Genomic DNA, 15,488 nt, shown 5'->3' with positions numbered 1-15,488 from the left:
ATATTTACGAAAATTTTGTGAAAAGGAATGCAGAAAAACTAGACTCGAGTTGCTGGACTCTTTTTGACCGTGTGAATGCCCAGAGCGACACCAAAAGAAAATTTGAAAAACATCAGACTCTTTTGAATCCCTGTCTGAAACGGCACTAACAGCTCACTGCTACCCTTTTTAGCGTTCGTTTTCACTTTTAAATTCTTTTAATGGTTGCAAGAGCGCTCGGTTTCAAATAAATATATACCATTCGTTCAGAAATTTGAATTCTGTTACCTATTTTTTGTATGTGATATGCAAATATGTATGCATAGAATAATAGGAATATTTTGAAGAATTGTAAGTAAGGAGAAAATTAAGATACTCAAAATTCAATTTTAATTTTTAATAACATACCGCATAACCGCAAAGAATTTAGTTCGAATAAAATTATGGGATTTTAATACTTGAAGATTAAGAAATTTCTGTTATAAATTTGGCCTTGAAAATATTAGTAGCGGGTATTCAATACATTCTGGTGGATTAGGGAATTCCCGTCTTAAGTATTTCTTTGAAACTATTAAGCGAATAGGTATGACGCATATTGTTCTACCACATTTATGCTAATGCAAGCAAAATATGGGATCACCATCCCAACATACAACTGAAATATGCAACACGCTCTAAGTGTAGCGCAGTCGAACCTCACAAATATTTACGAAAATTTTGTGAAAAGGAATGCAGAAAAACTAGACTCGAGTTGCTGGACTCTTTTTGACCGTGTGAATGTACAGAGCGACACCAAAAGAGAATTTGCCGAAAACGAGAGTCATAAGAGTCTGTGCTACATATAATTGCTTAAACACAATACGGGCGACAACGAATATTCGTCGTACTCGACGACGCTGTCGAACGGATTTTCGCCGAATGTTGCCGCCGTGTAATAGCACAAACAGTCACCGACATTCCTCCCTTCCTTACTTACCGCACGTATCAAACCAAATTTATCAAAAGTTATGCCCATAGTTGCAACGCAGAACTCAGTCGCTCTCTTTTGTTTTCATTTCACCAATGTTGCCTTCGTTCTATTTGTATACACGATTTTTTACACATTTAGTTTTTTATTTATAATTTTTCATAATGTAAAAGCTCAAAACTAAAATCCAACGATTAAAAATAGTTAACATATTTATAAATAAGTGTATTCGACTGTGATTTTGAGTTATTTTAAGAATATTTCACATCTTTTCAAGTTAATTTTTTAATTACTACAAACTATCGAGATTGGCAAACCTGCGTTGCATGAAAAAATCCAGTTTTCGCGGATATCCTACCGTACGGTATGGCCGCCAGTATGTCGGTGCAAGCCTTTTGAATGGCCTCCACGTCTGCATAACGCTTTCCTTTCATCGGCAAATGCATTTTTCCGAAAAGGTAGAAGTCGCACGGTGCCATATCAGGTGAATACGGGGAGTGGTTGATTGTTAAAATGTGATTTTTGGTCAAATAATCGGCCACAAGCGCCGATCGATGAGACGGCGCATTATCGTGCAACAAACGCCAACTTCCATCTTCGCGATATTCGGGACGAACATGTCGAATACGGCGCGCCAAACGCAAAATTCCAAGGTAGAATACCTCATTAACGTTTTGGCCGGATGGAACAAATTCTTTGTGGACAATACCCTTAAAATCATAAAAACAAATCAGCATTGTCTTCACTTTTGACTTCGCCAGGCGCGATTTTTTGGGTTTCGGCTCATTTCTCATTTATGTCCTCACAACCACTTTGAAAACGTTGAAACCACTCGTTCACTCTGCTACGGGATAGGCAATCATCGCCATAAACTTGTTTCATCAATTGAAACGTTTCGGTAAAAGTTTTACCAATTTTAAAACAAAATTTAATGTTGGCTCTTTGTTCGAAGCTCATTTTCGCACCGATGACAAAAACATACTGACACTTAAAATTCAATAACTTCACTTCCAATAGAGGAAATGTCAGAAAATTTTTACTGAAAGTCGATAAAGAATAACAGATTCTAACGCACTAGTCGACATATAGATGGCGCCACTAGAGTTTACTTTGTTACTTTTTTACTGTTTACCTTGGAACGCACCTTGTATATTCCGCGCTCAAAAATATTACGACAAATGACGAAACCAAACATAAACAATCTTAATATTGCCAACGCAGACATTTTCTTAAATTTATTTTGAAAATCCTTAAGATTTTTACTTAAAAGATATCTGTCTTTTTTGATATGGTGATGCCGTTTTTATCGCCGCGTTCGGCGATAAAATTAGAAATATCTCTATCTCAAAAATCGTCATGGTGGGCGAAATTCGCCGCTGTCGCGTTTTGTGTTCATTTTCATATACAATCGTGTGTTCTTGTCACCGACGGCGTCGCCGAATACGAGGAATATTCGTCGTCGCCCGTATTGTGTTTAAGCTATAATAAATACATGTTTCTGTTCAAAAATGATTAAATGATATTATTAAATTGTTATTCTCTATAGGTATACATACTGTACATACGAACTACATACAAACATCTTTGGTAAAATAATCCTACTATTTTGGTCAGCTGAAAAGTAGGCAATACCTAAAAGGTATTAATATGTGAATTTATCACTCAATAATTTAAAAAAAGTGCACTAATTTACAATATTAAACAAATCACTATCGTAAATGCCTATGTACATATGTACATAATAAGCAATAATAATAATAAGTAATAGGAAGGTAGATGCATAAATTATGAAAATTTTTGTACAAATATACGCCGTTACATTCATAACAGTAATTAAACATTGTCATTGGCCGCTCCATTCCCTTTGACAACAATGGAATTGGTATTCCCATTAGAGAAGGCCGATAAGTTACTGCTCCTCACACTAGTGTAACGTATTGGTTCAATACCGAAATCATTACGTTTCAATCTGCGACGTATACCAGCAATTGCAAATCCGAGCATCACGCCGATTGACACCACCACAGCTGCAGTAATGAACGTCAATACAATATAGCGTTTTCGCAAGAATTTCGGCGGCTCTTCTTCTTCGATTACAATCTTTTTTGGTATTTTTAAATTGCATATTTCCTGTGAAGTCAAATTGGGTATTATAGTGCCTGCGAGGAAATAGGGTGTATCACAACGCGGTGGCGTATCCGCATTGCTTTGCTGTGCACCTATATGTTCCAAAGTCTGAATGAGACTGCAACTGCAATACCAAGGATTTCCAGAAATTTTGAATGTATGAAGATGAGTCCAAGGTCTGGCGGTGACGTTAGTTTTGGATTCATCCGTTATATTCACAAAGAGTAAAATTGTTGTCAGAGCGCAATGAGAAAGGTCAAGCTGTAAACAGAAATGGCTATTAAAAATTTATGCAACGCCGGCTACCCCTAAAAGTATACATATGTATATATAAATAATCAGCATGACGAGTTGAGTCGATTTAGCCATGTTCGTCTGTCTGTCCGTCTGTTTTTAGACAAACTATTCCTTCAGTCTTTGAAATATCGATATAATATTTTGCATACGTCTTTTCTCACCAAGAAGCTGCTCATTTGTCGGAACTGCCAATATCGGACCACTTTAGCATATAGCTGCCATACAAACTGAACAATCGGAATCAAGTGTTTGTATGGAAAACTCTTTCATTTGACGAGGTATCTTTCCGAAAGTTGGCACAGATTATTATCTAAGTCTTCGCTACATCTCGTAGAAATTATTCAGATCGGACAACTGTAACATATAACTGTCGTACAAGCTGACTGATCGAACTCAAGTCCTTGTATGGAAAGGTTTTTATTTGACAAGGTATCTTCACAAGGTTTGGCATAGATTATTGACCAAGGCAACAATACAATCTCCAAAGAAATTTTTCAATTCGGACCACCATAGCATAAAGCTGCCATACAAACTGAACAATCAATTTGTTTGTGAAGAGTCTTCTAGCTCCGGTGCAACCGAACATAACGTTTCCGCATCAACTTGGTAAATAACGGACGCCGTAATATACATAACATATACATCACTCATACTCACATCAGTTAGATTACTACTATACAATAGGCTTCCCATATCGAATTCTGTCAATTTTGCATTATAGGCACAGTCCAAATGTCTCAAAGTTTCTAAGCGTGTGAATACGCCTTTTCCGATTGTCTTTAAAACCGGCATATAACTTATATTCAGATTCTGTAAGGACTTCAAACCAATAAAACTGTCTTCAGTAAAACGCTCAATGGGGTTTTGTGCCAAATTAATCGAAATTAGACTTCTGCCGATCAATTGCAGCTTATCAGGCACTCTAGTCAGCTCATTATCAGCTAAATTCAAAATACGTAAATTCACCAACGATTTGAAAATGGACATCGACACTGACTTAATAGCGGTATGTGACAAATCCAGTTCCTGAAACAAAAAAAAAAATATTTTTTAATACTATTATACAATTATAGTTAACACACCCCTTTAAGTTAGACAAATAGCCACTTTCGCTCTACACGGTACTCGAGACAATTTGGTAATTGAGTAAACTAAATGACCTATGTGAGGAGCTTATAAGGTAATATATAATAATCGAATAAAGTACCAACCTGCAAGCCGGTCACCGATGTCAATGCCAAAACTGTTAGCTCATTCAGCACCTTCAAATCGTTGTAACTCAAATTTAATTTGGTTAAATTTGGTGTGTGTTCGAATACTTTTTTGTCTAGCGTATGTAATTTATTATGGCTTAAATCTAGGTCCACTAACTCTATGTGCTCGTAATGCGTTAGTTGAAATGGACCACGAAATACGCCGGGTGTCAGCACTTCGCTGGTTATTTCATTCCAACTCAAATCTAATCGCCGTATATTAGGTACATCAATGAATGTGGGCTCTTGCAAGTCCTTGATTCCACAATGACGGCACGAAAAGGTGAGTTGAGCATCTGTGGCTGGCAATTGCTGCAGTAGTTCGATGTTGTTGTACGAGAAAGTGGCCACAATGTCTACATCTAAAAGATATTCAACGAAGTACTTATTATATAATATATGTTTCGAAAGCAATTTTCAAAATATTTCGCTTACTGTCGTGGTTTTTTCCGAACTCAGTAGGCCAACGTGCCAATATGTGCTTGAATCTTTTTGAAGTACAACTTAGTAAATGATGATATCGTTTATCACTGTCATGTGCCGTTAAGCACACACACTTCTCGCAAATATCTTTCACATCCTCGTAAGGTATATTCTCATGCTGTGCCGAAGAAAGCCACACTACAGCGCCGAAATACAGTAGCTGAAAAAAAACATAAAATAAAATAAAACAAGTGCATATTTAATAAGTATAAATATAATGTTTGTATATTTTTAATTCGCCTAAAACATATGTTTTATGAGGGTCTGCGATGTAGGCCTCCGTTGCGGCGATAACCTTCTCATTCGACTCAAATTTCTACCCGGTGAGTAACTTTTTCAAGTTTGGAAACAAAAAAATATAGCACAGGAATCTGGAAAATTTGGCGGACAGGGCCACAGTTCGTAACATAATTCGACCAATTTGGTCATGGAAGAAGGACAATTTTTTCTTCGCTAAATGTGCTAGTTGTATCCTAAAGATAAAGTTTGGAACACCCGGAAGAATATATCGGAGACATTATAAATATATTATATTATTAAGTATTTTCGGGGCACCTGGGTTTGGCTCATTAAAAACCGACGTGTGGCAACGGTAAAACTTGTTAAACCACGTTTTGACGGTCGCCATCAAAGGATAAGAGTCATTGAGCGATTTAACCTTTAAAAACAGGATTCGCTGGCTAATATTGCTATTTTTCTAACACCAACCCAAACAACGGTTGAAATTTGAAGTAATCGTCTAAATCTACTCGATAGTAAATTTCGGTTGCAATAGTGGACCACCCTCGTTTTTAGCATATATATATTTATTTACGTAAGTTAAATTATTATCTCACTTCACAGTCATTCAATAATAATGTTAACCTTCCATATTTACATTAAAATTCCAAATTAAGTTTCCATTGTACCTCCCCCTTCCATTCATTTTCAACGTAAAACAAATGAATATTTGCAATGCGACTAAATTATTCCTTATTAATGCATATTTATCAGTTTCGAAACAGTATTTCTTGTATATGTGTCGGAGTAGTTACAGCACGAAATCAAAGTTGTATATTTTACAATTTACAATAAACTTATAGGTATTTAAGTTAATAGTTAAGGGTATTTCGGTATGTTGCGGTAATAAATTGTACTATATTATATTTAAAAAATATTTAATCAGCCAAAAATAATTTTTAAATTATTATTAAACATCAAACAGTCTGATTTTCCCTTAGACTCCTATACCTAGACTACATACCTAAGTTATAGTTCATTCATGTATCTCCATATACACTAGGCATCAAATGAAAGTATAAATGTATTACTTACTGGCAGCCTCACAGTATTAATTTACTTTCTACATTTTCCCATATAGGTTAATTCATTAAGCATGCCATGAAGATGTACCGTTATGTAAATAAACAGTTCGAATAAAATTTACAGCTATGATTTATACGCAAAAAATATTTACTCAATAGAGAGTGATTAGTCTTTGCTAGTGAGCTAATTCGCGCGCGTCAAATGAAAGTATAATTTTAGTTTTTGTTGAGTTCTTTCAAGGTAAGACTGAAGTTTACTACAGCTTTGATAAATTTGCATTCATAAAGTGAACTTCTGTTGAGATACATATATTTATGTTCTGGTCTTAGTGAAAAATTAGTAAAACTGAAGAAATTCGGAACTTAACTGTAGAAAATAGGAAGAAGAGTGAAACAAATCAAAAACAAGAAAAAACGTTAACTTCGGTTGCGCCGAAGCTATAATACCCTTCACAAATACAAAGGCCCCTTACAAGAACTTGATTCCGAACGTTCAATTTGTATGGCAGCTGTATGATTTAGTGATCTGATCTGACCAATTTCTGTGGAGAATAATTTGTTGCCTTAAGCAACTCTTTCACTAATTTCGTGAAGATACCTCGTCAAATAAAAAAAATTTCCATGAAAGCACTTTACTCCGATCGTTCAGTTAATATGGCAGCCATATGCTATAGTCGTCCGATCTATACAATTTCTTCGGAGATTATATTAATGCCTTAAATAATAATCCATGCCAAATTTCTTGAAGATACCTCGTCAAATGAAAGAGTTTTCCATACAAACACTTGATTCCGATTGTTCAGTTTGTATGGCAGCTATGTGCTATAGTGGTCCGATATCGGCCGTTCCGACATGTGAGTATATATATACTTTATATGGCCTCCGACGTTTCCTTCTGGGTGTTACAAACTTCGTGGCAAAATTAATATACCCTGCTCAGGGTATAAATATCTGAAAAGTATTCCACTTCGATCGGACGAGCAAGAAAAATTTTTGAAATTTTCAAGAAAAGGAAAACATGCAAGACTGTACTGAGTACGGTGGAGGTCCAAAATTTCTATACACTCTGAGCGACTCGTAAGTAGAAAAATTGTCGAAATCCTTCATTTCATCGAGGGAGTTGATTGAAAGTTTTGGTTTGAATGTTTCCATTAGTACAATGCAAAGAAATTACAAACTTTTGGTTTGAAAAACTACGTCGCAAAAAAACGACCTTTCATTTCAATTGCGAATAGAAAAAATATACTGGAGTTCGCAAAACAATATCTAAACATGACAACCACATTTTGGGACAAAGTATTGTAATATGGTCCGATGAGTCTAAATTCGAGCTAAAGAATTCAAAAAAACGAAAGCGAGTGTGGGGTTAAATTTCTGATCGCTTAAAACCGCAGTGCATACAATCAACAGGATGAACCAGTGCTCTCATGGTTTGGGGTTGTTTTCAAAATTCGGTGTAGGTAGTTTAGTTAAAATCGATAGGCGAATAACGGCTGCTACATATGTTAACATTCTTAGCGGAAATTTGACAACAAGTGCGGAAAATATGGATTTGGGATCGTTTTTCTTCCAACAAGATAACGATCCTAAACACAAATCTCGCCTAGCTACTCACTTTTTTGAAGAAAACTTCATTGAAAAACTAAACCGGCCAGCTTAATCGCCAGATTTAAATCCAATTGAGCATTTGTGGTAAATTTTGGACTCCAAAATACCAAAGAGCAGCCGCACAAACTTGCAGTCATTCTTCATAGAGATGAAGCGTCAATGGGACAATATTTCAGCGGAAATAATAGAAAATTTGGTTCAAAGCATGCCAAAACGTCTTCGAGCAGTATTGCAGAGCAAATGTGGGAATACTAATTATTAAATTTACTTTTAAGCTAAATTTTTTTGAATTTTTTGCAATTTTATACTTTTATTTGACGACCTGTTTTTTAGAATCCTTAATTTGAAGTTAAAAAAAATATTTTTGTTTCGATTTTTGAAAAAGATATATTCATATATAATTTGTTATTTAAACACCCATGGAAATATAATAAAATTGTATGATTTTTACTTATTTATTTTATTAAATCTGTACTGAAATAGTGTGAAAATTTATTAGAAAATACTTTTCCCAAATTTTGAGAATCTGTATGACACTAAATGCGTTTTCATATAAAAATTACGGCTCTCGTTCCTTCTTTATGTGAAAGCGTCAAAAGCATCTTAATTTATATATTGCCAAACTCAAAGTATTGATATAAAGTATAGTGTCGTCTCAACTAGTGATTTAGGTGTATAAGGTATTGGTTTATTTTTCTTAAAAAAATGCGACCACCACTAGGTGAACACAGGAATTCAAAAAAAAAATTCCAATAAACTCATTAGCGGCTGATAGCTTATCTAATATAAGTTCAGCCTGTTTACTTGAACCCTGTTGTTCGTGTTTATAATATAAATAGCTGTAGATGAGTCACGAGCACATTTTCTTCACTTTTATATTCTCCTCTGGTATCAGTAGAAACGAAAATTAGACAATTAAATTTTTTTTAAAACTTAAGTTATGTTCTTTAAACATCGCATACATAAATATATTATTGAACAACCTTGCTAAATACCCTGTGCGATTTAATGATTCCCGCCTTTAATCAGTGATAACAAAGTTTAAGATGAGCATATCGCATTTATATATAGGGTTTTGAAAACTTTTAAACTTTTTTAAACGGCTGGTTAGACCTACTGATTGGTTCACAACTGAAACAACGACGGTATCGCTGTTCACTTCTAAAGTAGCAGTAAATAAACTTTCCATGGGGCTTAGCAGGTATTTAACTAAGATAGTGATGAATATTGAACTCAAACTTACCAGTAACATCAATTTATAATCCATTTTGAATATTTTGCGAGTTTAGTTTGTGGATTCTCAGTACATATGAATAATTTTGTTGTTAGTATAATTCATAATATCACACAGTATTCTTCCGATGAATATATTGTACTATTTAGTGCTCATTATTCACTAATACTATCGCTTTATTAAATATTTTGAGTGTTTATTCGTTTTTGTTGTTATTTCTTTGTATTTTTAGGAATGTGAATTTGTTAATTAAATTTCAATACTGTTCATCCTCGCGTTTCTTCTTCACGGATGAGCTAGTTTCACTGCACAACGTTTACCGAAATCACCGAAAGGTTTTCTCTTCCCTCAATTTAAGGAACTACCTCTTTGTGGTAACAATGTTCTGTAGCGTTCGTATATGAGCAGGTAAAAGTATTTTAGAGAAAACACAGATAACAACGTTATCGCAGCCATTTCGTGTTTATTTTCATTTGATAAGCGAACACATATACTAGTGTAAATGTTTTGGCATAAACAAGGTTGTTTTTTGTAAGCGGCTTTTACGGAGAAATATAAAATAATAGGAATATTAAAAATTATATAAAACATAATTTCTTATAAAATTTTATAAAAAATTACCAAACTTAAGTTTCAACGTTAATATTAAGTTTTGAAATTAAACTCAATAAGTTTAAGAGTAACGAGCTTTGACGACCAGATTAAACCATTTGTACACAATACGAAACAAGTAAAGAAGAGCTAAGTACGGGTGCAACCGAATAATATATGTATGCTCTCGCAATGTGCAAGAATTAAACTACCATAAAGTATGCTCATGAAAATCTTTGCACCCAATTTTGATGCGATGACTCACAGAGTAACGGATATAATCGACATAAAGCCAACAATAGCACATATCTCTATATATTTGGTATATATTATTTAGGACAAATAATAGATCGATTTACGCCCGCAATCTACAAACTTTCAAGATAATACGTTAACCTCATTTCCCTATACGATGCTGGGCCAGCACTATACATACATATGTATGTACATACATATATGTCATATGTATGTATCCTAGAATTTCTTAATTTCATTAACACATTAAGGGTTCAGGCATAGGTTCGGAGCTCATTATATTCGTTACCTAAAAATTGATTGTCCGATCACGACCAGTTTTAGATGCTTAGTTGCTTAACCATAGAATCACTATTATGATAAGTGAAAGACGAAAGACGAAAAACTATTATATAAAGTGAAAGAATCCAATCTGTTTTATAAGTAGAAAATGCCGTCATATGGGAAGTAGTTGTCCGATTTCGTTTATTTTATAAGGAGAATTTCATTTGCAGTTCATTCAAATTGGTCTAGTAGTTGCTGAGTTATAAGATTTAACCTAAAAGTGGACGGTGTCACGTTCATTGGCCAATTTTCATACCGACTCACATTCAAACCTACTGTATTACCTTTAATGCGGATAAATTTAATGCCTTTGTCGTTTTTTCAAAAGTTTGGCTCTTCTCACTGACCCTCGCTATCACCGATAATACCTTCAGATTGTTTTCAATTTCTTTATTGGGTTTAGCTACTGAACTCAGGTTACCAATCGATCTATTGTACCTTGAAGCTAGTGGTATTCTATACAAGTTCTATTATATGTTCATATGACCCAGAAGGTTTGTTAAATCACTCGAAAAATTAATTTTAAATGAATCAGTGTTCTAATACTAAGTTGTAAATCGACCTGATAATATAAGGTTTATTAAAAATTGTATATATCTATCCAACATTTCCTCAAGTATGTTGGTCCCATCAAAACTTATTCAAGAAAGGAAATATCTCAAAAAAAAAACCATACATGAAGACATTAATATATGCTTGCCGGCAAAATGCGTGGAAAATGTGCGGAAGTCCATTTAAAAATTATTATTAATTATTTACTATCCCTCCCAGTCACTTTATGCGCAGGCAGCAGTCATTTTACACAGCATAAAAACAGACAATAAAACATATATATGGTATATTATACACAACAAAACATATGTCTACCAGTCTCGTCTTACTTTTGTTTTGCTTGAACAGCAATTTAGCTTGTCGAATGGCGAGAGGTAAACAAAAAGTACAAACCGAGAAACTTTTGCTAATATATGTACATAAATACATGTACAAGTACATATATATAATGTAAGTATGTACATCATTAGTGTATTATTCTGTTATGAAGAGAGGTGATACGAGAACAGAGGTGTGAAAGTACAAATCCACTTTTAGCTCAACCAAAATTCTTAGAAAGGAATTGCCCTTTTGAGGAATATCGAATAAGTTTATGAGACAAAAATGATTCGACTCGATTTTTGTTTTTGAAATGAAAATTGCACAATGATATCAAAGATTGATTCGGTACTAAACGAAGAACCATATCCTTCGACGGTGTCCATCAAAAATTGTTTTAACCAGTTTCAGTGTGGTCGTGCTTTCGTTTTTGATGAGTCGGGCTTAGGAGCTCCGAAAATGGCTTCCAAGAAAGATTGAGTAGAATAAGAAAAAACGTTAACTTCGGTTGCACCGAAGCTATAGTACCCTTCAAAGAACTTGATTCGGATCATGCAATTTGTAAGGTAGCTATATGATATAGTGATCTGATCTGGATAATTCCTTCGGAGATTGCATTATTGCCTTAGACAATAATCCATGCCAAATCTTGTGAAGATACCTCGTCAAATGAGAAAGTTTCCCATACAAGCACTTGACTCCGATCGTTCAGTTTGTGTGACAGCTATATTCTATAGATCCGATCTAAACAATTTCTTCAGAGATTACATTGTTGCCTTAGAAAAGAACTCATGCTAAATTTCGTGAAAATATTACGTCAATTAAAAAAGTTTCTAATACAATTATGGCTAAATCAACTCAGCTCATCATGCTGATCATTTACATATATATTTTATAGGGTCTCCGACGTTTCCTTCTGAGTGTTACAAACTTCGTGGCAAACTTAATATACCCTGTTCCTGGTATAAAAAGGAGGTTATCACTACCAATGCAAACCTCCAGAAAACGTGTTTTTCAGACGAATTAAAGAAGTTGCAGGATAGCTGGATCAAAAGTAGCGAGTTAAAAGAAGACTACGCTGAGAATTTTTTATGGACAAATGAAGGATTTACTACAAACCTTTTCATGGTTGAAGTACACTCGCAGTAAATTAAAATTGAATCTATAGTATACCCTAAGATAAAAATATGGTCTGACATATCTAAGTTTTGAAGACGCTCACCACTTTTAACTTGTACAAAGTTTCGCAACAAAAAATCACATTACCTAAACGAGATAAAATTTTAATTTAATTGTTTACTATGTATCATTTAAATGTAAACAACCCTAACTATCAATCGTTAATTGTTGACATTGTAATAAAACAATAGTTTCATGTGAATTGAGAGCAAAGGAATGACTTAAGAGAAGAAACCAGAAACCCGCAAATGGAGATGGAAAAAGCACAGGCAATATGACTAATGCATCATTTATGCATAAGTGTTCATTGATAAATGCACATACATGAAAATTCAGGCAGTCATAAATCTGGTCTCCTCACAGCATCAGCTATACAATTAACAAAGCTACGACACGGCGCCGACACAAACGCTGTCATCCTTAGTTCCATTGAACTTTTGGACTGAACGCTTGACAAACCGGCAGTCCGATCAATTGCTCCATTCGCACTTTTCTGCGCGATTAAACCACTTAAGACTGTATAAAAAAGTGATAGAAGTCAACAGACGGTGAACGATGTTTGTACATATACATATGTATCTGTATGGTATATTTAAAGATGAATGATTGAGGAGCGGAAGTATTAAATACATATGGCGGAATGGCATCTGTTAAAGTGCGAGATCCAAATTATATAAGTAAACGATAATTGTATTTACAAATAAACCTGGAACTGCGATAATAACAAAGACAAGCTGGAGTTCGATGGCTTAATACTTTCAGCTGTAGCTCTACTTTTTTAATGAATAATGAAGTCGTAAACTTTACACCACAATACATTGTTATTAATTATTATTTACTTTATTAATTGTCATATTTTAATATTTCACTATAAAATTTTCAAAAAGCAGTCACTGTGAATACCACATTTCATACTATACAGTTCAACTAGAGGGACTCCACAAAGGCACGAGAAAATTAATTAAAACTGAAATTGAAAAGGCGGGAATTTACTTTTCGAAAATAACCACAGAACGACTTTAACTACATTCATTGAAAATAATTTTGTAAAGATTCGCTGTAACTCTGCCCAGCAGACAAGTAGCCAAACGAGTAATTATGTTACAAGTGCCATGAAGGTAAATAGGTAATTGTCACTTTTCCCGCTAACTTTATTTATACGTTACATATATGTATGTATATGTATATTTACATTTTATAACAGATTTAATTGGTTGACCGACACAAGCACATAAACGTCAATACACATTTGAATGCCCCCGCGCACTCGGCAACGGAAATGCGTTTCCTCTTTCATATAATTGTATCGCATCTTTCATTGTGGTTTTTCTTTATTATTAAATCGGCGTCAGTTGCAAACACTGCTGAAGCATCATTTAAAAGTCCACCACAAATCCCGACCGTTTCCAATAGAGTCACTTAACAAACTAAAACAGCAGACTGGAATTATACGGAACAAACAAACGATCGGTGATCGACTCTGGCTTCTCAACAGTAACGGCGCTGCGAAACTCCAAAGCACTAACAAAAAGCACAAAGAAATTAAGAAAAACAAGTTGAAACGTTAAATGGAGCTGCAAAGAAGTTGTGATACCATCTCAAGCACATACATAAGTAATTTCAAATCTAAGCTTACCTATTGCCCATGTAAAGAAAATGAAAGCTCATGTGCTTTACAAAAGGTTTTTAAATTATAAAATGTTTTCTTGTCATCGCAACTAATCTCAATCTAATTCTTTTTTAATGAAAGGCATTTTAATAAATTTAATGACAAAATGTATTAGATGCATTTCAAAGTCTAATCTTCTACACATATTTATATATATAATGTATCTTGAATATATTCTGCAAATAAAAGAGACGAATCCTATGAACCTATGATGATCTGATGATTCTCATGAGAAGATCTTTCAATTTTAAGGCATCCTCTACAGCTTTTTTTAATAAATTAAAATCGATCGTTAATACATATCTAACGAGAGGGGTATACGATTTGATCAATCCAATCGCCTATACTCGCTCACTTGTTGGCTACAAAACTCCAGTGCCCGAAATATAAAACCATACAAAACAAGCTCAAGTAAAACAAAACAGTACTCACCCACCGTGTAAACGCAGTACACAATACTTAACTTTGGTGTACACACACTCAAACAAGTAACGAGCTCTCTTACAAGTAATTATACTAACAAAGGAGTGAGTCCATTTTCGGGTGGCACGGAATAGTAAGTAGATGGGTAAGAGAAATTAGTACTCAGTCCTCAGGACAGGCGGACCAAAGTCAACGCAGCAGAATTCCACAAAATTATTTCGGTAATACTTTTCTCAGTCAGTTTTTCAGGGCGAGAATGTTGGAGAATGTGGCAAGTTGGCTTATGGCCCAATCAACAAGTCTATTAACTTTCTTGTGCGATCTCAGCACTTTGTGGTAGTGTTGATAATAGGCAGACCAAAATAATTCTACTTTTAGAAAATGAGGAACTAAACAACATTATAGGGGTAATCCCAAATCTTCACAAGCTTATAAAGCGGAATCGACACAATGTTCCAATTAAAAGCTGGGCAGGTTAAAAGACCTAAATTTCATCAAATCCACCCAGTTGCTAATGGTGCTCAATTGGGTATCACTTGGGAGCTCAATGAGCCTAATAAAATGTTTAACTTTTTTCACATCATCAGCAACCCGCATAATCTCATTAAATTCATTCCATTTATACGCTTATTCATACAACAGTTAGCTTTGTCAGCCAAAGGTGTAATACCCTAATGAACCAAATATCGGGTATAATAAAAATACATTAAACAATAAAGAAAGCAGCAATAAGGCGCGCACGTCACATTCGATCGAAACTGATGGTTCCAGCACAGCGTGGGATAGACCACAAAATTGGTGACTTCGGTTTTGCTACTTGCATTGCAAGCGCCGATGCTGCTATACTTCGCGGTTATATTTGTCGCTACTTGCTTCCTTTGTTTTTTTTATATTTGCTGGCGTTTAGGTACCCAAAATTATACAG

At 34.5% G+C, this 15,488-nt stretch overlaps 1 protein-coding gene and 1 long non-coding RNA gene across 4 annotated transcripts; one reads left to right on the top strand and one right to left on the bottom strand.

Moving 5' to 3' along the window:
* Nucleotides 1-2,149: 2,149 nt before the first annotated feature.
* LOC106621801 (leucine-rich repeat transmembrane neuronal protein 4) lies at nucleotides 2,150-9,404 on the bottom strand. The gene is made up of 5 exons (XM_036357795.2): nucleotides 9,262-9,404; nucleotides 5,059-5,266; nucleotides 4,582-4,985; nucleotides 4,028-4,396; nucleotides 2,150-3,334 (listed from the first exon to the last, which is right to left on the bottom strand). The coding sequence occupies exons 1-5, from the start codon at nucleotides 9,283-9,285 to the stop codon at nucleotides 2,780-2,782; spliced, it is 1,560 nt and encodes a 519-aa protein (XP_036213688.1). The 5' UTR covers nucleotides 9,286-9,404; the 3' UTR covers nucleotides 2,150-2,779.
* On the top strand, nucleotides 6,564-14,369 carry LOC118679997 (uncharacterized). Of its 3 annotated transcripts, none has more exons than XR_011398087.1 (3): nucleotides 6,564-6,651; nucleotides 12,191-13,597; nucleotides 13,676-14,369. It is a non-coding gene; the product is annotated as an uncharacterized lncRNA (long non-coding RNA). The 3 variants fall into 3 exon arrangements; XR_011398088.1 differs by lacking the exon at nucleotides 6,564-6,651 and adding an exon at nucleotides 8,818-9,219; XR_011398086.1 differs by lacking the exon at nucleotides 6,564-6,651 and adding an exon at nucleotides 9,520-9,660.
* The last annotated feature ends 1,119 nt before the right edge of the window (nucleotides 14,370-15,488 follow it).

The sequence above is a fragment of the Bactrocera oleae genome, chromosome 2 (assembly GCF_042242935.1).
Source record: "Bactrocera oleae isolate idBacOlea1 chromosome 2, idBacOlea1, whole genome shotgun sequence".
Classification (NCBI taxonomy): domain Eukaryota; kingdom Metazoa; phylum Arthropoda; class Insecta; order Diptera; family Tephritidae; genus Bactrocera; species Bactrocera oleae.
Note: the sequence above shows the minus strand (reverse complement) of the source record. Positions and strands in the feature narration are given on the sequence as shown.

What these genes read in the sequence shown, in the direction of transcription:
- LOC106621801 (XM_036357795.2), bottom strand. Translation starts at nt 9,285, where the DNA reads ATGGATTATAAATTGATGTTACTG. An exon ending in ATTATAAATTGATGTTACTG is followed by an intron (nt 5,267 to 9,261) that starts GTAAGTTTGAGT and finishes GTTTTTTTTCAG; the next exon opens with CTACTGTATTTCGGCGCTGT. An exon ending in CATCGGTGACCGGCTTGCAG is followed by an intron (nt 4,397 to 4,581) that starts GTTGGTACTTTA and finishes TTTTTGTTTCAG; the next exon opens with GAACTGGATTTGTCACATAC.